Source organism: Triturus cristatus, chromosome 5_2 (assembly GCF_964204655.1).
Source record: "Triturus cristatus chromosome 5_2, aTriCri1.1, whole genome shotgun sequence".
In the NCBI taxonomy this organism is placed as follows: Eukaryota; Metazoa; Chordata; class Amphibia; order Caudata; family Salamandridae; genus Triturus; species Triturus cristatus.
In genome coordinates this window covers 1066827199-1066853004 of record NC_140588.1, presented here as the reverse complement: position 1 = coordinate 1066853004, position 25806 = coordinate 1066827199, and the positions used below count along the sequence as shown (strand labels likewise).

The 25806-nt window shown below is 47.4% G+C and overlaps 1 protein-coding gene across 2 annotated transcripts in view; it reads left to right on the top strand.

Annotated features, from left to right (window-relative positions):
• The window catches only part of LOC146829678 (phosphatidylinositol 3,4,5-trisphosphate 5-phosphatase 2-like), a 737141-nt gene that overhangs the window by 485248 nt on the left and 226087 nt on the right, over positions 1 to 25806 (top strand). For both annotated transcript variants that reach the window (XM_085608354.1, XM_085608353.1), the window contains exon 14: positions 25209 to 25326. In XM_085608354.1, coding sequence (XP_085464480.1) covers positions 25209 to 25326 — 118 coding nt within the window. The remainder of the gene's footprint in view (positions 1 to 25208; positions 25327 to 25806) is intronic.

The following is a 25806-nucleotide window of genomic DNA, read 5'->3' as shown; positions in this document are numbered from 1 at the left end:
ATAGGAATAAGTTCCTCAGACCGTCCACCTTATTTAGGGCAGATACTCTGATGTACTTATTTTTCTATTTCTTCTCTGCCAGTCCAAGGATTCCTGTGGTCCTGAACAGAAACAAAAGAAAAGGAACCGCACACAGTGGGAGAAAACTTCCAGGGTGTCAAAGTTGTTAGTATTTTGTTTTTCATAAAACAAACTCCTGCTTTTGGGATGTTTTTGAAAAAAAACTGTTTGCTGAGCAGCTGCCTAAAATATGTAAAATGCCTTCAGAGGTGCAGCCAGGGTGGTGGAGGTTATGACCTCTGTCCCCTGGTGGATGGCAGGCCACCAGTGGTGGTGGCATCTATAGGGAGTGGTGGGGCAGGCAAATGGGTAGTGGGTAAAAATTAAAAAAACACGTGCTTGCGGCATGTTCGACTCTGACCTCTACCTCGCTGCACACCGTTCTCCTGCAGCGCAAGCCCTTGAGAAGTGCCTTAACCAATCCCGGTGCTGCTCTAATGCAGTGAGACCAGCACCCTGATTGGCGGGAGCGGCCTCACTCGCTACTCCCAAGGGCACGGGAGCCCTGTTCTTAGTCAGCTGTCATAAGACGTCTGGGTTAGAAGTTTCAAAGTGCGCATGTCTGCCTGGCCGTAGCAAGAAAGCTGGCCAAAAAGACATGCGCACTTTGAAAAGTGCTGAGGCAGCCCACCCTTCACCCTACTGCTGCCACTCAGCAGCAGCCCCGCCCCCATCCTGACGCACGCGTCATGGTTTATATTGAAAAATAAAATGGTAATAAACCAACTTTATCAGCATTTTATTTTTCAGTTCTGGGGCCTGGAGGGGCATTTTAACCAGTGGGGCGATGCTCTTCCGCTCAAACGGAGGAGCTGCCCCTGCAGGTCACCTGCCATGTCTGTAAATAAGCCCCTAAGAGACCTTACAAATAAGTCACTTTTAGCATTGAAGTCAGGTTGAATCTCACAAAAACCTACGTGCACAAGTCACCATATCAATGATATGCAGTGTAAGATGTCAGTAACTCTAGCAGCTGCTGTGAGGCAGGAGTAGGTTGTTGCCAGGCACCCCTTCACACAGACGTAGGGCTCCACAGTCGCTTAGCACAGTGCCGGGTGTCCCAGGGTGGGAGGGTGGCGAAGGGTCTGCCTCACCTCTAGGAGCTGCAAGGGCTGCAGAAACCAATGCTGAGCACACAAATCTCTAAGATTGAATTTGAAAATTACCATCAAGGGGCACTAAGATCAAAATCATAGAGTAGACTGATGGCTTAAAAAGGAGCATTGGGGTTTCAAAGCATTAAATGCACAGATGGTGCATAGCAGCAAGGACTGCCAGCTGGTGACCCCAGGATCTGTGTGAGATCCCTCTTATCACCAGCTGTGCTCCCAGGGTTTGCTGCTGTTGTGGTGGCCAGTCACTCTATCAGAAACGTCCAGCAGGAGTGCAAACACATCTATTTGTATGATGTGTTTATCCCTTTTTTTTCCTAATTTGGTTCTTTTTGACCCAAAATAAAGTGTTGCTTTCAAAAGGATCGTTTAATACCCTCAAATCTATAAAACGCCCTGCCCTCTCCAAATCATGATAAGTATACAAAACTGTGTTGGGTGAAATGGTTAAACTAATCTCAGCCACGGGTAATGACTCGGACCGCATTCTTATCCATCTGAGGAGCAGGGTCAAAACCAAATTGCATACGGCTCTGCCCAAAGTGAGGTGGCGTGGTGGGCTAAAAACAATGGAGTGGGACGCGGCCTGAGCCATTGCCATTGGCTGAGATTAAATCAAGCATTCCATCCTTCACCTTGTTATTTTTCCATTCGCCACCCTAAGTGCACCACGTATACCCAGACGTGGATCCCAGATCACTGTGCCACTTGAACCAAGCTATACCTGGATGAAGAGACCTAACTTGGGTGAAACTGGCTGTAGCTTGCAAGTGTTCCAGTTCAGGGAGGACCTGACCTGGCAGTTCGGGCTGGACTATTCTCATGAGGAGCAGGGTCAAGACTGATTTGCATATGGCTGGATCCAAACTGAGATGGCGTGATTGGCACATGGCAGTGGCTGAGATTAATTCAAGCATTCCATCCATCCCTTAGTTGGTTTTGCACTCTCCAAATCATGGTCAGATCAGGTATGGTGGGAAAGGTGGGTCGTGTGAGATGTGCCCGTTGAGAGAGAGCCGCAGAGACTGAGCGGTCTGTGGACAGAGATCAGTACAGACTGGCATGTGCCCTGGCATAAAACATACTCTAGTCACACACTATGGCACAGCACTAAACCATAGCCCCTAAATAGCAAGTGCTGGCAGCCTTCTGCAGTGAATTATTCAATGGAAATGGCAGCCTATCCTCATCGCTGACAGCATGCAGTGACAGCCTGTCCTCATCCCTGACACCATGCAGTGGCAGCCTGTTCTTGTCACTGACAGCATGCAGTGACAGCCTCTCATTGTCGCTGACAGCATGCAGTGACAGCCTGTTCTCGTCACTGACAGCATGCAGTGACAGCATTCAGTTGCAGCCTGTCCTCATCATTGACAGCATGCAGTGACAGCCTGTCCTCATCACTGACAGCATGCAGTGACAGCCTGTCCTCGACGCTGACAGCATGCAGTGACAGCCTGTCCTCATCACTGACAGCATTCCGTTGCAGCCTGTCCTCATCACTGACAGCATGCAGTGACAGCCTGTCCTCATCACTGACAGCTTGCATTGACAGCCTGTCCTAATTGACTATTTCTAGGAACGAGCAAGCTGTCCTCATTAGGAATATCAAAGCATGGCAGCCTACTTCTTTCACAAAATACCATTCAACATTAACCTTTCCAAATAACTGAACACCAAGGGATATGTGTCTTCCTCATCACTAATACAATGGTACGGATGTAGGAGAGTAGGATCTGCTTCTTATAGTTACCCCCACTTTTTGCCGATGTATCTGACTGGGATCCTGCTATCCAGGACCCCAGTCTAGCTGCTTTATCCTCTAAATTGATTGCATGTACTTTAGGTATACTACAGATTGGATACTGGGGTACCCTTATCAGTCCCTAGTATATGGTACACCATGTACCCAGGGCACAGGTACCCCAGAGGCCTCCCAGGAGCTGCAGCATGTATTATGCCACCCCTGAGAGACCATTCAAACTGACACCACAGGTCTGCTACTGCAGCCTGTGTAAGGTGGTGCATGCACCCCTTACTTAGATATAGGTTCACTATATCTATTGTAAATAACTGCACATATAAACCTATCAGTCACCCCTATGGCAGGCCTTATCAATCCTGAAGGCAGGGTGCTGGGTTTTATGTGAGCGGGTGCCCCTACATGAGCAGAGCCCCTCTGCAGCCTTCGGAACCTATTTTGCGGGGTTGTTTGTGATGCAGCCAACCATATATTTAAGTGCATTATAACCTCGCGGTAAATGCTAACTTTAAAACGGCTGCTTAGAAACATGTGGTGTTTGGTGTCAAACACCTTAAATTGATACCTCCCTGCCATTAACTGGTGGGGGAGGTATGATTCCACCCTCCTAGAGGGACTTATGTGAACCACCAATACACCCGGTACCAGCTTTCTCGACCTGGGCATCACAAAATGGATGCTGCCAGCGACAGACACGAGTCTGCCCTCCTGCTGCTGAGCTGAGCTTCAGCAGGGGAGGGCTTGACAATAGGTTTCCTGTCACAGGGAGGTGTGGCCACCTCCCAGACAGGATTTAGTGTATTGGGGCTGGGTGGGTACACTCTGAGAGTGTTTGAAGTCTGCACGGGGGCACATTTGGTGTCCCTGTGCATAGTCCAGCTCAAACCGGTTGCAGGAGCCATTTGCTCCTGTTCTGGTGCGAAACTGGACAAAGGACATGGGTGTAGCCACCCCTCTGTCCCGACCCTCCCATAGGTGGGTCCCCAGAGTTTGTCCAACCCCTTCCTTGGGTATAAACTAGGAAACCTGACTACAGGACTTTAGATTTCACCTGGACTAAACTCTGCAAGCAGAAACCGAGTAAGGGTTGTTTGGACTGGTGCAAGGTGCCCACTTTAATTAGTGGACAGCATATACCAGGCCAACTTCTCACATTGGTGTGCAGCGGATGGGATTCAAGCTTGCTATTGTTTTACCAGATAAATCTCATTGAGTGATTAACTGAAAACCACTAATTGTATTAGGTACATATAAATCAAGACTAGAATAAGTAAGTTCTACTGAACGTGGAGTTGGGTAGTCAAGGGTGTAGCACACCCTTTCTCCAACTCAAGAGAGATTCGTTCCCACTAGGTTAGGTAGGTACCTACACCACATAACACTAGTATGTCTTCTAGGCCAGAAGCCAGTGGGCCTCTGTCAACTAGATATGATAGTCTCTCATTCCAAGAATTGAGAAATATGTGCATATCTAGGAAACTGAAGACAGGGAGAAGTGCTAGCACTCAACGCCTCATAGAGGTATTACTTCTAGATGACCTCAGAAAGACACTAGGGTCTGATGAAGCAGGCAAGTTGGGTGGGACAGGAGATGAGGACAGAGCAGGAAGTGAACACTTCTTTGATCTGGACTCAAACACTGGCCAGGAGGATCAAGATGATTCTAACCTGGAAAATCCAACTCTTCCTTCAGGTGGGGGAGAAGGCCCCAGTGGCTCTCTCTTTACTCCACCAGGGAAAGTACACAGTTTACCTAGAAGATCAAGTTCTCCTTCTCAGGAACCTAACCATTCAGGTACTTCTGTAGGGACCTCTGCTTCTCATAAAAGGGACTCCTCTGATGAGAAGAAGTGTCAGTTACTTGAGTATGAGAGGACCAGACTCAGAATCAAGAGGGAACAATTGGCCTTAGACAGGGAATCCCTAGAGCTCCAGCGAGCTGCCAGAAGGTTGGGGCTAGAGATCCATGGTGGCAGCAACAGTGTCCCTAGAGGTAGAAAATATACTCATGACCATAGGAACCTGAACAAGATTGTCCCTCCCTATCAGAGTGGGGATGACATCCACAAATGGATAACTGCACCTGAGAGGGCCTGTAAAGTATAGAGGGTCCCTCAAGAGCAGTGGGCAACTTTCTTGTGGCTCTCCTTTGCTGGTAAAGGCAGAGACAAGCTCCTACCTGTAAGAGAAGAGGATGCTGATAATTACACAGTTTTGAAGAGTGCACTAATTGATATGGTTGGCTTAACCACTAAACCATACAGGATTAAGTTCAGAGACACCCAGAAGGCACAGACTCAGGACTGGGTTGACTTTGTAGATTGTGCTACTAAGGCTCTGGAAGGCTGGTTACTTGGCAGTAAAGTGTGTGATTTTAAAGGATTGTACAATTTAATTATGAGGGAGCAGATCCTTAATAATTGTCAAAATCAGTTGTTGCATCAGTACCTGGTGAACTCTGATCTGACCTCTCGCCAAGAATTGGGACTGAAGGCAGACAAATGGGTCAGAACCAGGGTGAGGCAGAAAGCCCACAACCAAGGTAGTGACTCTAAGAAGCAAGATTGTAAAGCCTCAGATAAGGTTGGGGAGAATGGTAAAGACCAGAAGTCTTCTCAAGGGCCCCAAAAGTCTTCATCTGGTGGGGAGTCACAATCAAACAAGAATAAAGGCAAAAATAAGCCTTGGTGCCATATCTGTAAACAGAAGACCCACTGGACAAATGATTGTTCAAAATCCAAGGAATCCAAAATCCAAGGAATCTACTCCAGCCACCACTGCCCATAAGTCCCCAGACAGACTGTGCTCTTGAGGCGGAAAGCCGAGAGCAATTTTAGTCATTTTAAAATCTTTGTTGTAACATTGTCACTCATCTTGTGTGTGCACTTACCCCTCCTGGGACCTCGCTAATCCTGCGCAGCTGAGTTAGAGCAACCGCAGCCCTTTCCACTCTACAAACTTTCCCGCCGCCATCTCGGCGAGAACGGAGGCCACGCCCCTTTGGGAGGCCACGCCCACAGACGCCACCCTTTAAAAGCGCTGATTACTAGCGCTATCAGCCCAGACAGACTGTGCTCTTGAGGCGGAAAGCCGAGAGCGATTTTAGTCATTTTAAAATCTTTGTTATAACATTGTCACTCATCCTGTGTGTGCACTTACCCCTCCTGGGACCTCGCTAATCCTGCGCAGCTGAGCTAGAGCTACCGCAGCCCTTTCCACTCTACAAACTTTCCCGCCGCCATCTCGGCGAGAACGGAGGCCACGCCTTCAAGACCCAAGCCAAAAAAATCGCTGGGACTTGCTTCGGGCTCCTTAAATCCATCAGAAAAATTCTGCCTCTGCTTCCTTTCGTCTCCCAGAAATTGCTCATCCATGGCCTTATTCTGTCGAGGCTGGACTATAGCAACGCCATCTATCTGGGTGCCCCCGAAGCAACCTTCAACAAACTACAAAGGATACAGAACGCCGCAGCCCGGCTTCTTACTAACACTCCGGCTAGATCCTCGGCCAAACTAGCTCTGAAGCACCTTCACTGGCTCCCAGTGAGAGAGCGAGTCAAATTTAAGGCTCTCTGTCTGTCCCATAAACTCCTGCAGGAAAAAGGCCCCCCCATTCTCAAAAAATTCACCAGGCCCTACAAAGCTACAAGACCCCTCCGCTCTAACCATTAACATCTTATCGCGATTCTCAGAGTAAAGAAGGCACGCACTGGCGGACGGCGTTTTTCTGTGAACGCAGCCCGATTATGGAACGCTCTCCCCCGTAATCTTAGGTTGGAACCAGACTATCTCTAGAAAACTTCTGAAAACACACCTATTCCCCTGATCCCCGTTCCTTTCTTCTGCTCTTTTCCTCAGACTTCCCCCCCTCTCGACTGTCTTGGTCTTAGCGCTGGGATACTTACGGGTTACTATGCGCTCTACAAAACCCTATTAATAATAATAATATTAATAATAATGACTATCCCCCCTAGTTCAGCTCAAAGTTGTGGTACACAGAATGAGGGTGTAGTAGGGTTAACCCTGGGATCTGAGATGGACTCTGGCCTAGTCAGAGTTTCAACTCAGGCTGTGTTGGTCTGTGATGGAGGCATTGATATTGCCTCCTTATCTGTCAGTCCCAGTAATCTGTGAAAATACAGACAACAGCCTTTGATCAATGACAAGGAGGTCTTGGCATTCAGGGACACAGGTGCAAGTGTCACAATGGTGACAAAAGATCTTATGGCCCCTGAACAAATCATCCTTGGTGAGATGTACCAAGTGACCAATGCAAGCAATGTCAGGACAGACCATTCCTTGGCAGTTGTGAATTTCACCTGGGGAGGGGTAACTGGCCCTAAGAAGGTTGTGGTAAGTGCAGACCTCCCTGTTGAATGCTTTTTGGGCAATGATTTGGAAACTTCAGCTTGGGCTGAAGTGGAACTCAGGACACATGCAGAAGTGTTGGGTATCCCTGCAGATGTGTTTGCCATGACTAGGTCACAGGCAAAAATGTATTTCACTGAACAGGCCCTGGATCCTGGAATAATGGACCATGTGCCTTCAAGAGAAAGCAAAAGACACACATTTGATGGACGGTATGCAGAACAAACCAAAACATTCACCCCCCAGTCAAGAGATCTGGGTTAAATCCATCATTCTTTTGCTCACCATGCCACCCCAGTTTAGACATGGCCATATGCAAATCAGTCTTGACCCTGTGCCTCATGGGAACAATCCAGCCCGAATTGCCAAGCCAGGTCCTCCCTGGACCGGAAACAAACATCCTATGACCGGTTTCAGGGTTTCACCCCTCTTCAGCCAGGATAGCTTGATTCCAGTGGCACAGTGAGCCCAGGACCCACATCTGGGCATACCTGGCACACTTAGGGCGAGAAAGCAAAAGACACACATTTGATGGACGGAATGCAGAACAAATCAAAACATTCACCCCTAGTCAAGAGATCTGGGTTAAATCCATCATTCTTTTGCTCACCATGCCACCCCAGTTTAGACCTGGCCATATGCAAATCAGTCTTGACCCTGTGCCTCATGGGAACAGTCCAGCCTGAAATGCCGAGCCTGGCCCTCCCTGGACCAGAAACAAACATCCTAGGACCAGTTTCGGGGTTTCACGCCTCTTCTGCCAGGATAGCTTGATTCCAGTGGCACAGTTAGCCCAGGGCCCTCAGTACTGGGGTGAATGTATGACATTGTTCTGCATTCTGTCCATCAACTGTTGTTTTTGCATTTTCCAAGTGAAGGAGAAGTAGGGGTAAGGCAGTGTCTTCCCCCCTGCCTCAGAGCACAGATCAGTCTCTTGAGGAAGATGATTTTAGTCCTGAAGAAGGAACTGTCTCAGAGGAACTTGAACCTGATCAGGTTGAGTTCTTGGGGACAGGGGGTCCTTCTAGGGCAGATCTGAGCCAGGAGCAGCTGAGCTGCCCCTCTCTTGAACCCCCAGACAGCAGGCCGCTGCTGAGGCTGCTGGGAGTGCCAGTGGGTCCCACATGATTTACTGGGATGATGGACTCTTATACTCAGAGGGTAGAGACCCCAAACCTGGTGCCACCAGGAGGTTGGTTATACCTCTGAAGTTTAGGGGCTTCCTATTGACACTGGCACATGATATCCCATTAGCAGGACACTTGGGCCAAAACAAGACCTGGGACAGACTTGTTCCTCACTTTCATTGGCCACATATGTCAGAGGACAGAAATGAGTTTTGTTGCTCCTGTATCACTTGTCAAGCCAGTGGTATGGCAGGTGGCACTACAAAGACCCCCCTGATACCACTACCTGTGTTGGGGGTTCCCTTTGAGAGGGTTGGGATTGACATTGTTGGTCCCATGGATCCTCAAACTGCATCTGGGCACAGATTCATACTAGTGGTTGTGGACCATGCCACTAGGTATCCAGAGGCAATTCCTCTTAGGACTACCACAGCTCCTGTTGTGGCTAGAGCCCTTCTGGAAATATTTTCCAGAGTGGGTTTGCCTAAGGAGGTAGTATCTGACAGAGATACAAACTTTATGTCTAGTTACTTGGTTGCTATGTGGAAGGAGTGTGGAGTAAATTACAAATGTACCACCCCTTATCACCCACAATGCAATGGGTTAGTTGAAAGGTTCAACAAAACCCTCAAGGGCATGATTAAAGGTCTCCCTGAAAAGCTCAGGCGTAGATGGGACATACTTTTGCCCTGTCTTCTCTTTGCCTACAGAGAGGTTGCTCAGAAGGGGATTTGTTACAGCCCTTTTGAACTTCTGTTTGGACATCCAGTTAGGGGTCCTTTATGTCTAGTTCTGTAGGGATGGGAGTTCCCTCTCAAACCCCCTAAACAGGATATTGTGGACTATGTACTTGGTCTCAGCTCCCGGATGGCTGAGTACATGAAGAAGGCATCCAAAAACCTTGAGGCTAGCCAGGAATTACAAAAGGACTGGCATGACCAAAAGGCTGTGTTGACTGTTTATCAGCCAGGACAGAAAGTATGGGTGTTGGAGCCTGTGGCCCCAGCAGCCCTCCAGGACAAGTGGAGTGGCCCACATACAATCATTGAGCAAAAGGGAGAGGTTACCTACCTGGTGGACCTTGGAACTCCCAGGAGCCCCCGCAGGGTGCTCCATGTGAACAGGCTCAAGTCATATGTGGACAGGGCAGACATGGGCTTGCTCATGGCTACTGATGAGGGAAAGGAGGAAGAGAGTGATCCACTCCCTGACCTGCTCTCACAGAACCCTGATGATGGATCAGTTGATGGTGTAGCCTTGGCAGGCAGCCTCACTGACCAGCAGCAAACTGATTGCAGGAGAGTCCTGAATCAGTTCAGACATATATTCTCACTGACTCCAAGTCAGACTACCTGGTGCACTCATGAAGTGGACACAGGTTCCAGTCTGCCTGTTAAAATAAGATTTACAGGCAACCTGACCATGTCAGGGACTGTATCAGGACTGAAGTCCAGAAAATGTTGGACCTAGGAGTAATTGAGCCCTCAGATAGCCCTTGGGCTAGTACAGTAGTCTTGGTACCAAAACCTCTCACCCAGAATGGTAAGAGAGAGAGGAGGTTCTGTGTTGACTACAGGGGTCTCAATGCAGTTACTAGGACTGATGCCCATCCAATACCCACGGCAGATGCACTTATAGATACTTTGGCCTTAGCCAAGTTTCTGAGTACATTTGACCTGACAGCTGGCTACTGGCAAATCAGATTAGCTGAGGATGCAAAGCAAAAAACAGTATTCTCAACCCCTAGAGGGCACTACCAATTTGTGGTGATGCCCTTTGGCTTGAAGAATGCACCTGCCACTTTTCAAAGGTTGGTGAACAAAGTCCTTACAGGCCTGAAAGCCTATAGTGCAGCTTATCTAGATGATATTGCTGTCTTTAGCTCCACCTGGGAGGAACACCTAGTCCAATTGAGAAATGTTTTGGAGGCCCTGCAGAAAGCAGGCCTCACTATCAAGGCCACTAAGTGCCAGATAGGGCAGAGGCAGGTTGTATACCTAGGCCACCTCGTGGGTGGAGGTCAGGTTCAACCATTGCAGAGCAAAATTCAGACCATCATGGACTGGGTTGCTCCAACTACCCAGACTCAGGTCAAAGCTTTCTTGGGCCTGACTGGGTACTATAGGAGATTTGTCAAAGGATATGGATCCATAGTGACCCCTTTGAATGACTTAACTTTCAAGAAAATGCCTAAGAAAGTTCAGTGGACAGTTAGCTGTCAAAAGGTATTTGATGACCTGAAGCAGGCCATGTGCACTGCTCCCATTCTGCAAAGTCCTGACTATTCCAAACAATTCATTGTTCAAACTGATGCATCTAAGTTGGGGGTAGAGGCTGTGTTATCACAACTGAATGATGAGGGTCAGGATCAGCCAGTAGCTTTTATTAGCAGAAGGCTGACCCACAGAGAGAAACGTTGGTCAGCTATTGAGAGGGAAACCTTTGCTGTGGTTTGGGCCTTGAAGAAGCTGAGGCCATACTTGTTTGGGACTCACTTCATTGTTCAGACAGACCATAATCCCCTCTTATGGCTTTAACAGATGAAGGGTGAAAACCCCAAACTTTTGAGGTGGTCCATTTCCCTACAGGGGATGGACTATACATTGGAACATAGACCTGTGAGTAACCATGCCAATGCAGATGGACTCTCCAGATATTTCCAACATGAACATGAAGACTCAACTGGTCAACATTAGTTTAATGGCCTGATGTTTGGGGGGTTGTGTAGGAGAGTAGGATCTGCTTCTTATAGTTACCCCCACTTTTTGCTGATGTATCACTGTTTTCGACTTAGACTGTCTCGAGTCTTGCTATCCAGGACCCCAGTCTAGCTGCTTTCTCTTCTAAATTGGTTGCATGTACTTTAGGTACACTCCATATTGGATACTGGGGTGCCCTTATCAGTCCCTAGTATATGGTACACCATGTACCCAGGGCATAGGTACCACAGAGGCCTCCCAGGGCCTGCAGCATGTATTATGCCACCCCCGAGAGACCATTCAAACTGACACCACAGGTCTGCTACTGCAGCCTGTGTAAGGTAGTGCATGCACCCCTTACTTAGATATAGGTTCACTATATCTATTGTAAATCACTGCACATATAAACCCATAAGTCACCCCCTATGGCAGGCCTTATCAATCCTGAAGGCAGGGTGCTGGGTTTTATGTGAGAGGGTGCCCCTGCATGAGTAGAGCCCCTCTGCAGCATTCAGAACCTATTTTGCGGGGTTGTTTGTGATGCAGCCAACCATATATATTTAAGTGCATTATAACCTTGTGGTAAATGCTAAATTTAAAACAGCTGCTTAGAAAGATGTCGTGTTTGGTGTCAAACACCTTGGAATCATACCTCCCCACCTGTAACTGTTGCGGCAGGTATGATTCCACCCTTCTGGAGGGACTTATGTGAACCACCGTTACAACCGGTACCAGCTTTCTCGACCTGGGCATCACAAAATGGATGCTGCCTGCCGCAGACACGAGTCTGCCCTCCTGCTGCTGAGCTCGAGCAGGGGAAGGCTTGACAATAGGTTTCCTGTCACAGGGAGGTGTGACCACCTCCCAATCAATCAATCAATCACAGAATTTGTAGAGCGCACTACTTACCCGCGAGGGTCTCAAGGCACTGGGGGAAAAAGGGGGGGGGGTGCCACTACTGGTCGAACAGCCAGGTCTTGAGTAGCCTCCTGAAGGTCAGCAGGTCTTGGGTCTGTCGTAGGCTGAGTGGAAGGGTGTTCCAGGTCTTGGCGGCGAGGTGGGAGAAGGTTCTTCCGCCGGTGGTTGTTCTTCGGATGCGCCGGATGATGGCGAGGGAGAGGTCGGAGGAGCGGAGCTGGCAGTTAGCGACGTAGAAGAAGAGTTGTTTGTTGAGGTAGGCTGGGAGTGCCTTGTGTGCGTGGATGAGGAGTTTGAAGGAGATTCTCCTGTCGACGGGGAGCCAGTGCAGGTTTCTCAGGTTGGGGGTGATGTGGCTGGGGCGTGGCACGTCGAGGATGAGGCGTGCAGAGGCATTTTGAATGCGTTGCAGTCGTTTGATGAGCTTGGCCGGGGCTCCCGTGTAAAGGGCGTTTCCATAGTCGAGTCTGCTGCTGACGAGGGCCTGGGTGATGTAGTGTATTGGGGTTGGGTGGGTACACTCTGAGAGTGTTTGAAGTCTGCAATGGGGGCACATTTGGTGTCCCTGTGCATAGTCCAGCTCAAACCAGTTGCAGGAGCCATTTGCTGGTGCTCTGGCGCAAAACTGGACAAAGGACATGGGTGTAGCCACCCACCTGTCCTGACCCTCCCATAAGTGGGTCCCCAGAGTTTGTACAACCCCTTCCTTGGGTATAAAGTAGGAACCCTGACTACAGGACTTTAGATTTTACCTGGACTAAACTCTGTAAGCAGAAACCAAGTACTTCGATGATCTACACTTCGCTGGACGACTGAAGAATCTCCCTTGGAGTAAAGTAGTTACTCCCCTGCAGCAGCAGGCACCATAACGTATCTGACCGGTTTGCATCTCCCGAGCTCCTGAGGACTCCGAAGGTTTCTGCAGCACAGGACGTGGGTTGCCAAGCATCCCTGAGGTTGAACTGACCTCTCATCAATTCTGAGACCAGTATCCCTCGTGGGGACCGTGCAACCCGAACTCCTGTGCACCGTGTACATTTGCAGCAGCATATGCTTTTTGGCGATCCCTAAGGCTGTACTTTGGGCTACATGTAGTCCTGACCACGAGCAGTATTCCCACCGAAGATTTCCGGCCTACACTCCATGAGTGTTCCGTGGGCTGGTATTTCGTGATTCAGCTCAAGGTCCCTTCATGAACCCTGGTCCGTTAGCCTGTGGGTCCCTGTGAAGGTAACTTTGACTTTCCTTGGGCTTTCCCGGTTGCTCCAGATGTGCCCTGACTCTCCATTGCTTGGAGAGTCCCCAGGACCTTGCTGGTCCTCACTGTAGCTTATTTCTTCTGCCCGCGTGGGTTGCAGTTGCCACGGATTGTTGGTGTTCGATCCAGACAGTGACCCCCCAGCACTCGGCGTCCTTCGTGGGACAGCTCACCTCCGGACGTGGTCGTCGTCGAGGTCTCCTGGTTCCCGTGGCTGCAGAGTCAATCATCCTATCTTCTCACCTGAAGCACCCGACATCGGTGGGCATTCGTCTACTGAGCCCCTGGTCACCCTTAAGTGACCCAGACTCTGTCCCCTCTGCTTTCAGGTTCTTCTCACCTCGGATCCAGGCTTGGATTCCACCAGCTACTTTTCATCTTCCCGGCAGCAGCACTTCTTTGCATAATGCCATTAAAAATGACAAAGGTTTCCGACACCGCTTGACCCCTATGCACCCGGTTCCCCTGGGATAGATAACACGGGTACCTCGGTACTCACAAGGGTGCTGACCTTTAAACCTTCTATGTTCAAAAGGGTTTGCTTGAAGTCCTCTCCGAAGTGTCCTTAAACTGTAATTTTCCAACCGTGACTTTCCCATAGAGTTGTACGCCGCTCGCGTCTGTGTTCTCACACTGCATCCGTCCTCCGTGGGTCCCCTGTGTCACTACTTTGGGTGGTTCCTTGGGGTCTCAGTGATTCTACGTGCTCTAGGCACTGTGTCTAGTGAAGTTGTGGTTGTTATACCACTTTCGTAGTATATGGTTCGGTCTCCCCCTGGAGTCCGCTGTGTATTGTGCTATTTACTATTGTTCTATTGATTTAATATTGTGTGCTTATGCTCTAATCGTTAGTAGAGAGTGTTTAGTAATAAATACATATATTTTATATATCTCTTGTGTGGTTCTCCTTTCATTTGGTCATGCAGGAGGTTCTGATCTGGTAAAACAAGCTGCTTTACATTCCTTCGAGACTTAGCCTGAAGGCTGCTCTCCACAGCTACCACTAGGATAGCTTTCTATAAAGGTTGTCTTTAACCTAATCATCAATAAGGGTTGTTTGGACTGGTGCAAGGTGCCCACTTTAATTAGTGGACAGCATATACCAGGCCAACTTCTCACAACGGAGACCTGTTATAATCACACCTTGAAATAAGAGCCTGTCCGACTTGCTGAATACCATGGAGTCATACAAGTATTTACAATATGATTCAAAAAAGAAGAATTGTATCTTCTAAACCAGGTCGGGGAAGGAGCCTATGGTCCAGGCCTGCTGGGAATGGGCGTCGACATTTTGACTCGACTATGTGGCAAAGAGCTACCTTCCTGCCAAGTTTGGTGTCATTCTGTCCAGCGGTTTGGGCTGTAGTCATGTCTAAAATCTCTATGGGAATTAACATTGGAAATGCACTTTTTTTTAACCCCTCCCCTTTTTCTCTGTCCCCACTTGACAGATCACCCTGAAGCTTTCCATGCACAAGACTTAACTTGACATTTTTTTGGGAAAATTTAGTGGATTTATCAAACGGCGCCAAAGATTTAGACAAGTCAAAAAGCACTTTTTTAATGGAAACTAAGAGCCACATGTATGAAAGTAGGATTTTGCAATTACCAAATAGCGATTTTTACTGAATCGCTGTTTGGTAATCACAGAATGCAGTGTATTAAGGAATCTGTAACATTTTTGCGATTCCTTAATATTACATAATAGCGATTCAGTAAATAGTGAATTGCTAATAGGTAATATGACTCCATTCCAACCCACACAATTATCTCCACGGGGGGTCCGCCAAAGATGTATTTTAGCCCAGTTCCTGTTTTTAAACTATGCAAATGGGCTGGAGGCTTTTTTATTAAAAAGGAAGATTGATTTCCCTAAAATTGGTAATAAACCCGTACCCCTGCTTTCATACGCAGACGATACAGTATTAATGGCAAGGACAGCTTTGAGTTTGCAGAAGTCTCTTGATGCTTTTACTGATTTTATGACATCCCTTGATCTAAAAGTTAATTTTAACAAATCGTACAAAATGGTGTATGGCCCAATGACCACAAAAGCCAAAACTTTTTTGTCCAGGGAAAGAAGATAGAAAAAGTCAATAATTTCGCATATCTGGGTAATTTATTAAATAATCAGATGAAGTGGGAAGCACTCTTAGCTACCAGAGCACAGCTGACAAGGGCTGCGGATGGATTGTTTCGGTATGCCTGTAAAAGGCACAAACCGGTGAAAGAATAGCTAACTCTTTACAGAGCTAAATGCTTCTCTATTGCCACATATAGGGACAGGGTCTGGGGGTACAATAGAAGCCAACAGCTCCAACTAGTAGAGAATACATTTTGTTAAAAACTACTGATGGTACCAAAAAGTGTCCCCACTTTATTTTGCCATACTTAACGGGGTCAAGATTTCAGAGAAGATCGTATTCACTGTGCCCCTTTGTATTTACGGGCCAAGATTTGGCTCTCAGGAGGCCCTAGAGTTTTTAAGTGATGTTATTAGGGAATCCCTTAATACGCATAAAACTCTAAAGATGCCCTGGCTCCGCTTTGTGAGGGAAAAGTTTCAAGAGTTAGGTCTAGGACACTTCTTTGAAATCCCTGAAAGAATCCCTCCAAATGCTAAGGCCATTATTAGAGAGTCGTTTTTACTCGGGCAATGCGTGAAGATATTAACTGCAAGATGGGAGCGTTTTATTTGCCTTCTTCCCCCTCACAATTTTATCTATATTTTTCTACTAATTCCCAGATTAGATTTTACTTAACTAGGTTTCCACTATGCACTGTGCACTTTTTGTTGGCCTTTCTTTGTCAAGGAGGATGGGCGGGCAAGCTTATGCCTTGCCTGTGTGATAATTCCTCTAGGTAAAGCATGTTGCACTTTTTATTATTTTGCACATTATATAAGTCGGTGAGAACCAGATTTCAGCTTCCATTATTAAGGAACATTCGTCCTTGTTTATATAATGGTGGTTTCAACTACTTGCATACATTGATATCTACATTGCTGTTCTAAATTTTATAAGGTGTTCTATTGTGATTAGAAATTGTTATTAATGAAATTAGTATAGGATTGCTAAGGCTTGACTTTGTTATTTTAATTATCTGCTGAAATATTAAGAATTGTTCTTTTAAATAATTCTCTGTTGATGTTTTTTATGAATTGTAAATATTTTTATTGTGAGACTGTTATGGTTCTCTGAACTGAAATAAAGTTATTCCTGACCGGTCTTGACTCCATTCGTTCCTATGTGCCGAAAGGCTCAGAGGTGCGAATAGTTTTGCATTAGCTAATTGGTCATCGCAAATTATCAAATGCTCCCCTGTAGCACCCCCAAAATGTAAGTTGTGCACATGTAAAGAACTCACATACTATATGGCATTTTGAAAAATGCATTTTTGTGCATTTTGAAAAATTTGCACATGGTTACTATCAACTTGATGGCAATAGCATTTTCTAAATGCACAGTTTGCATTTAGGAAAGGCTTCTTACATGTGCATTAGGGAATTGCGATTCTCTATTTGCATTCGCTACTTAGGTAATCACTACAAATTGTGACTACCTAAATTGCAAATCCTGAAGCCTTTCATACATGAGGAAAGGCCATCATCTTGCATCCACAAACGGCCGAATTCTGCGATTCGCTACTTTCATACATCTGGCCCTAGGTGTTAACTATAATTACCTACTGCCGACCACGAGTAAGTAGTGTGTGTGTGTGTGTGTGTGTGTGTGTGTGTATATATATATATATATATATATATATATATATATATATAATGTCACAACGAAGACCACTCAGTAAAAGTAATCAGAAGACACTGTGGGGAATTACACGGAATCCCTTTAATTGATCACTCTCGGCATATTCCCCGTGCAGTCACGGGCTGCTCCTGGCAGTGGCCGCTTGCTTAGCCCAAACTCAAGGCGGTCCGTGGCTGTTCCAATACCTTGGAGAAAGAAAGAAAACCACAGTTTTAGCCAGCAATGCCACGGACACGTGAAGGACAGGTCCTCTTAACGCGCTCCTGGCATGCGCGTGAAAATATCACAACGAAGACCACTCAGTAAAAGTAATCAGAGGACACAGCGGGGAATTACACGTAATCCCTTAATTGATCACTCTCGGCCTAATGCATTTTAGCGTAACAAGCCTTCCTCAGATGCCATTAACACCGGGGTTACGCCCCCGCCGTGCTATGTAAGTCCTGTGGCACTCCCATTGGTGGGAGTTCAGCTGTCTCCACCTTGTTGTTTAAAGCCACAACCATAGTCCAAGTCCATCGACTACAGCTCCCAGCATACAGTTTGGTAAGTGCTTGTGGCGTTGCCCAATATTCCCTAACTGGGCGCTGTTTGTTCCGGGCAAAGCAGGGCTTCGTGGCGATGGTAAAGCCCGGATGAAGGAGTGACCCGGAATTCCTTGGGTCCCCATCGTCCTGCCCCAAATATGAAAGTCAGCCGGGCCATGAAACTCCGATGCAATGATCTCGTTTCCCCTGTGCAGTCACGGGCTGCTCCTGGCAGTGGCCGCTTGCTTGGCCCAAACTCAAGACGGTCCGTGGCTGTTTCAATACCTTGGAGAAAGAAAGAAAACCACAGTTTTAGCCAGCAATGCCACGGACACTTGAAGGACAGGTCCTCTTAACATGCTCCTGGCATTCGCGTGAAATATCACAACGAAGACTACTCAGTAAAAGTAATCAGAGGACACAGCGGGGAATTACATAGATTCCCTTTAATTGATCACTCTTGGCATAATGCATTTCAGCGTAACAAGCCTTTCTCAGATGCCATTAACACCGGGGTTACGCCCCCGCCCTGCTATTTGCATTTGCTACTTAGGTAATCACTACAAATTGTGATTACCTAAATTGCAAATTCTGAAGCCTTTCATACATGAGGAAAGGCCATTTTGCATCCGCAAACAGCAGAATTCTGCGATTCGCTACTTTCATACATCTGGCCCTAGGTGTTAACTATAATTACCTACTGCCGACCACTAGTAGGTAGTGTATATATATATATATGTATATACATATACATTTTTTATTTTTTTTATTTTCACCATTGGACTAGTTGGACTCACTCAGTGCATTCTCTATTTAAGTAGCACTTGGATTTTTCACAGCCCTCATGAGTTTAATAAGCTAATGTTGGGCAGCACCCCTAACTCTAACAAGCATTGGCATAGCCAATAGGTCTCGCCTTTGGGACCTTATAAGTGTTTAGCCATGCAACAGTTGCATAACTAAATACTTATAAGGTCCCAAAAGCGAGACCTATTGACTATGCAAAGCGGCCGTGTGGCCGCGAAAGTGATCGCGATCAAACATCAAAGCGGCCGCGAAAGTGAAACTAATCGCGGTAAAAGCGCCGCGCGCGCCCGCGCACATGTACTGTAGCTTTAGCCTGGCCTGGTAGCACTTTTTGGAGCCCTCTCAATAAGTCTCGACAGACAGCGCATGCACTGGGTCAGGCGAGACCTAAAAAACTTTTCCTGCACCAGTACCTACCATCCTTCCACTTCACCAAGCCCCTGGTGTCCAGAGAATGCAGCTAATGACCCAGTCTGCAGCACCCACATTCTGTAGCCATCTTGGGGCCCATCATGTCTCACGCCCAATATTGGGTTCGCCATTGCCTCGGAAAAGGGGCCGGGGTGGGGTATTGTTTCTAATCTTGCCACAAAAATGAGTTTCTGCAAAGTCTTGCTGAAAAGAACCACTTTTTCATTATTTAAATCGTTAAGGTTTTTCGACATCTTTTTGAATTACCGTACTAGAAATCTTGTTATTATTATAGTACTACTAACATGAATATTCATAGACCTTTATCACTCATTTTAATAAAAGAATACATTTTAATAACCTCTTTATTCCACACTTCCTCTATTTCTAATAATTGAAAATGACGGGTGTTACTATCACTCACTTTAATGGTCCTTAATGTATTGACCTCAGACAGATGGATTAGAGGCCTCCCAGGACCCATACCTTTGACCTGCTGACCTCCAGGACACACCAGATGTCAGCAGTGAGCATTTAATTCTATGTCAGGACAGGAGGCTCCGATTATGCTTTCTCATTTCTTTATTAGAAATGCCCAGCAGCCAATTAGAAGAACCGTTGTAAAACGAAAAACTACAGTACCCATGAGCACCAGGGTACCACGTGACCAACCATAGAGTCTCACATATAAAAGATAATGCAGGTGAAAGTACGTCCTCTTTCTTTGCTGCTCCGCAGCCAGTTAAGTGTTTCTTATTTATCTCTATTGCTAATGTGTTGCATTGATACTTTGTTGCTGTATTGCTGTGTACCGCTTCATACGCATGCTTCTGTGCTTCATTCGTAACTTTTATTGCTACTTTGTTGCACTTGCCGCTGTCTAGTGCATTTCGTTCTCATTCGCGCGGTGTCTGTAAACACGCGCGGTGCTGTGCTGGGAGCGTGTTCTCACCTCCCGAGGTCCGGACGCTCGTCGGAGCGTCCGTGCTCGTTTTCAGGTGGAGTGGGAGTCCTGGGGCAGTGAGACTCGCGCTTTAACGCGCGGGCTCATTTTTCATTTCTCTCTCGAGGCGGCCGTTACCGCGCATGCGCGGCGGCCATTTTAACTGTTTACATTCGTGTTTTCCACACGGAGCTTCCCAGAATCGGTTGTTTTACACTCCGCTGCCCACAGCCTCGAAAGTTATTCAGCCCCATCGACGCCCATTGCTTTTTCAAGGCTTTGGGCTGTATAATAGCGCATAGGCACTGCCTAGAGTGATTGTGCAGCAAGCCCTCCCTCCACAATTTATTTATTTATATATTTTGGGTCAGGTTTCTCTACCTTTCCTTCTGGCTTGCTGTGGGGTTATTCACTCCCCCTGATTTGTGCCTTTGGCATATATATAAAAAAATCGGAGTATCATTTTGTGGGCTTTATTATCACATTACTGTGACAGAAAATGGAGGAATATTTGATGACGATGATTACTCCTTTGAAGATGATGACTCTAGTTTTCTAGAGCAGGATCTAGTGGAAGCTCTGGACCAAGGGGTTACCCACTCCGTTAATAAGGCCCTGGTCCACGCCATTAATCCCCTGAAACGTCATTTGACGAACTACGCCAAGCAACAGGGTTGGTTGCCTCCTTCCAGTTCCTCAAAATCTCCGGCTAATCCGCATAGGTCGGATTTTAAAAGACTGGCTAAATCTTTAGCCTCCGAAAAAGCTTCCTCCTTGCCTTCGGTGGGCGCCTCTGCCTCTTCTGGACTTCTGACTGACTCCAATGGTCCTCCTTCCTCTCCTTCGGACCAGGATGTTCCGCCTCCACGCAAGAAGTCTCGTAAGGAGCATTATGTCGATGCTCCCACTCATCCTCAGGTCCTTACATTTGAACCTTCTGAACTTTATCATCCGCATTCATCTTCCTGGCTCCCTTCCCCTGCAGTAGCGGCCTATGTTCAGGCGCACATTCGGCAGCCCTTCGAAAAGGATGTTAGGGCTCGCCTTCGGTCTGAGTGCCCTCGCCCGGATCTCGCAGATCACCTGGCAGACACTCCAGAGATTGATCCCACTATGCTGTCTTATCTTAAGAAATTTGCAAAGGATCCGAAGAAGGGTCTTGACAGGTCCTGGCGTTCCTGTCAGGATAAAATGCTGGATTTACTGGGACCACTCACCAAAATTCTGGATCTTGGATTTCACGCCAAGGAATCTTCTTCCCTTGTGGATCCTGACGACCTGATCGAATGGGCTCAGAGGGCTATTTGCCAGTTAGGCAACGCTAATTGTGCAATTTCGAGCGAGCGTCGTCGCTCTATTTTGCTAAAAATCGACCCAAAATTAGCGGAACTGTCTACTTCCAAATCTGGTCCGGTGGCTCAGGGTCTTCTTTTCGGCCAACCTTTTCTAAAGGAATTGACAAAGTTTGTTGCGACCTTCAGCGGTCTGGATAAAGCTCAGGCTTCCATCAAACGAGCTCTTCATCCGGTTTTTGCCAGGGCCGGACGACATAGGGGACGCTCGTTCGGCCGTGGCTCTCACCATCCCTCCCAGAGGGGTTTTCAGTCCCAGAAAGGCAGAGGTCAAGACTCTGGATACAACTCCCGCTCCAATTTCTATCCTTCCCGCAAAGGGAGAGGTCAATTTCGAAAGGGCCGTGCAGGTGGAAACCAGGGGGCCTACCACGACTCTAACACCTCAGGTGAGTCTGATTCCTTTTTCCGACGTGATTCTGGGGGGCAGAATACGATTTTTTTCTCCACAACTGGCGTCTAATCTCCGACGATGCTTGGGTTCTGCAAACTGTTCAGGGTTTCAAAATAGAGTTTTATCAGTCCCAGCATCAATACCTTCCTCCACATCCCCTAACTTTTTCTCTTCAGGACCAAGGTTTTATCTCGGCGGAGATCGAATCCCTCCTCAAAAAAGGGGCAATCATTCCGTCCATCCCCCACCCTCAAGGGTTCCTCAGCACTATTTTCCTGGTTCAGAAAAAAGGGGGCGGCAATCGTCTGGTCCTCAATTTGAAGGAGGTCAACGGAAATGTCGTTTACAGACACTTCAAAATGGAGGGGATTCATCTATTGCGCGATCTTCTTCGCGAGGGGGATTGGATGGTTGGGCTCGACCTCGAGGATGCGTATCTTTCGATTCCTATTTTCAAACCTCATCGCCGATTTCTTCAATTCAGTTGGCAGGGGACACGGTACGAATACACGGTTCTTCCATTCGGCCTCTCGTCAGCACCTTGGTGCTTCACGAAGCTTCTGAGGCCCGTCGCGGAATGTCTGCGTGCTCGGGGTGTCCGCTTAATAATTTATCTCGACGACATTCTTATCATGGCGGACAGTCCCCTCACAGTCTTATCGCACCTGGAGTGGTCTATCGACCTTTTACAATCTCTGGGGTTTCCTGTCAATCCTCAGAAATCAATCTTGAACCCTACTCAGGTGATAGAGTTTCTGGGTTTCCAGGTGAATTCCCTTTCCTGTCAACTTCTACTGCCAAATCAAAAGATTTGTTACATCAAGAGGGAATTGAGGTCGGTTCTTTCCAAACAGACTGTGTCGTTGAGATCGTTAGCACGTGTAGTAGGTCTTTTAGCATCTTCCATTCAGGCGATCTTTCCGGGCCCTCTTCACTATCGGGCACTTCAAAGGTTGAAGATTCGTCATCTCCAAAAAGGTCTTCGATATTCCGATCTGATTCCCCTTTCACAGGATGCGAGGGACGAGATGCAGTGGTGGCTAGACCACATGGAGGCCTGGAATGGGCGAGCCCTGTTCGGCTCCTCTCCGGATCTGGTGATAGAATCCGATGCCAGTCTATGGGGTTGGGGAGCCCGCTGCGGTCCCGTCTCGACAGGGGGTCGGTGGTCCTCCCAGGAACTGTCTCTTCACATAAATTGCCTGGAACTCCTGGCGGGTTCCTTTGCGATCCGGTGTTTTTCTCCTCCCCAGTCCAATTGTTGCATTCTGCTCCGCATGGACAATGTTTCGGCGGTTCGGTATGTCAACAAGTTAGGAGGAACGAGATCCAAGATTTTGGCGGAGATCGCCAAGGATTTTTGGCACTTCTGTCTTCAACAAAAGATCACAGTTATTGCCGAATATCTTCCCGGCTGTTACAATCAGATTGCGGACTGGAAATCTTCGCGACTTCAGCGATTGGCGCCTTCATCCGCGCATTTTTCGCAATCTCCTTCGGACTTGGGGTCAATGTCACCTAGATCTGTTCGCTTCTCGCCTAAACACTCAGCTCCCTCTGTTTTTCAGCTGGAGACCGGATCCGAAAGCCCTAGCCACGGATGCGTTCCTGCAGACTTGGCCGTTGACTCTCTGTTATGCCTTTCCCCCGTTCATGATGATTCCCAGGGTTCTGGCTTACTCGAAACGCTTTCAAACAGAGTTAATCCTAATTGCTCCGCTGTGGCGAGCTCAAGCGTGGTTCCCGGTTCTTTTGGAAATGTTCTGTGCGGTCCCGTTCCTTCTTCCCCAGAAGTGGAATCTGTTGTTGGATCCCCTCGGCAATCCGCATCCCCTTGTTCTGTCAGGCACTCTCCTTCTGTTGGCGTGGCGAATTTCGGGGATCGCTGGTCGCTCCCAGGCCTTTCATGCGACGCTTCCAAATTCATCGGTGACGCCTGGTCTCCCAGTACTCACAAACGATATATTGCCTCATGGAAACGATGGTGTGATTGGTGTGTTCAGCGGGAAGCTGATCCCGCTTCAGCGGATGTGGCTATGATTATTAATTTTCTAGCCTCTCTCGCTTCCTCTGGTTTGGCTTATCGCACGGTCAACAACTTCCGTTCCGCCATTTCAGCGGCTCATGTTCCTATCGATGGTAAGCCTGCAGGTGAGCATCCCTTGATTTACAAATTGCTTAAGGGCATTCGTTTATCGAATCCTCCGTGCCCTAAATATGTCTCGTTGTGGGATGTCTCCATTGTTTTGAGATTTTTGGAGGCTTGGCCTTCTAATTCCTTGCTTTCCCGCAAGCAACTCTCTGCCAAACTGACTATGCTGTTATGTCTTGTTTCTTGCAAACGAGTCTCTGATGTGCGTGCGTTAGACTTGGCAGGTTGTAGTTTTACACCAGAGGGTGTCACTTTTCTTATTTCTAAACGCACCAAAACGGCTACTTCTTTTGTTACCTATCCTTCATTTCCTCACCATCCCAACCTTTGCGTTGTTCAGTGTGTCAAGGATTATGAGGTATGTACTGCCCCTTTACGTTCAGATCCACAGGGTCAATTACTTATTGCTTTGCAAAAACCTTTTCGTCCGGTTACGCCTGCTACTTTAGCGCGCTGGGTTAGATGGCTCTTGTCTGAGGCTGGAATTGATGTTTCCATTTTTGGTGCTCATTCGGCTCGTGGGGCTATGGCCTCTAAAGCGTTCTCGATGGGTGTTTCATTATTGGACATCATGAAAACCGCAGATTGGTCTTCTGACTCTGTGTTCAAAACTTTTTATTACAAACCTATTGAACATATTGCTTCTGTAGTGGTGGATCAGCTTTGAACAAGCATAATCGGAGCCTCCTGTCCTGACATAGAATTAAAAATTTGCAAACATTCGTGACAAGAATTTTCAATTCTATTAAGGACAAGGAGGCGAGGATTATCCCACCCAAGGTCATGACTTATTCTCATGTTTTCAATGTCATATTTGCATTTCATTTATGTTTAATGCATTGGTTTTTTCTCTCTTTTACCCCCCCCCCCCCCCTTCTGTTGTTAACTTCACTCTCTTTATGGGATGAATATTACGGCTATGCATTTCTTTTCAGGTTCTGACCCCAAATAGCGGTCCTTCTGTTCCACCTGCCTCTTTGCTTGGATGGTCTGCTGCCTCCTGTATTTGGCGTTTGCTGTGTTTACTATCGTCAGGGTGATTCCCGGCTGTTGCTGATGGACTCTGTTATCTGGCATTCATCGTTTTTCATTGGACTTCCTGTTTCCTGTGAACTGTTCCTCACCAAAGAAAGAGGACGTACTTTCACCTGCATTATCTTTTATATGTGAGACTCTATGGTTGGTCACGTGGTACCCTGGTGCTCATGGGTACTGTAGTTTTTCGTTTTACAACGGTTCTTCTAATTGGCTGCTGGGCATTTCTAATAAAGAAATGAGAAAGCATAATCCTCGCCTCCTTGTCCTTAATAGAATTGAAAATTCTTGTCACGAATGTTTGCAAATTTTTAATTCACAGCGCCATCATTCTAGCAGATGCGCTTGACAATGACTTCCTCTTAAGTGCGAGTTTGTTTTAGAAAAGCAATTGAATACATTAGGAAATACATGGTGTTAATTGTGAAGGGGCGTGTCCTTGTCTCAAGGGTCTTTCACAGTGTCATTGCATTGAAGGTCCCGCCTTGTCCTCATTTTCTCTAGTGTTTTCTTCTTGAAGGTGGCGGTGCAGTCACTCTGGAGCATAAAGATGGCGGTGCTGGTGAGGCCTGAACACGAGCGACGCATCAGCCACGTCACCACGTCAAGCGTGAAAACTGGGATCGCAAACACGCTGGGTACGCCATCATTTCACACAGCCTTCACACCACTGGGCATTAGAGGGGGACAGACTTGGGGTGGAGTCAAAGGGGTATTGAAGAAGATGGGAGTTTGAAGTTGAATCAATGGTATGTTCTGGTGATGGAGTGGACGCAGGCAGTCAGTTTCATATTTCATGCATGTGACTTCGGCCAGTCCCACCAGGAGGAGACATGACTCATGGGTTTGTGGCTTCCAGGGCTTTAAGTGGGCCGGGTCTCTCTGGTGCTGAGCACCGGCAGTTTTCTTAAAGGGGGCCTCGAAACGGGTCTCTATTGGGCTCTGTTTTGTGCCCTGGCACAGGCGGTCCGCTTTTTTCCGGACTGCAGTGACAGCAGGCACATCGATGTGCGTGTGCTGACACTGCTCACTGCTTACTAGTGGAGAAGTTACGGCATGACGTCATGCCAGGTGAGTGTTGTAGGGGAAGGGAAATCCTCTAAAGAGAGTCATTTTCT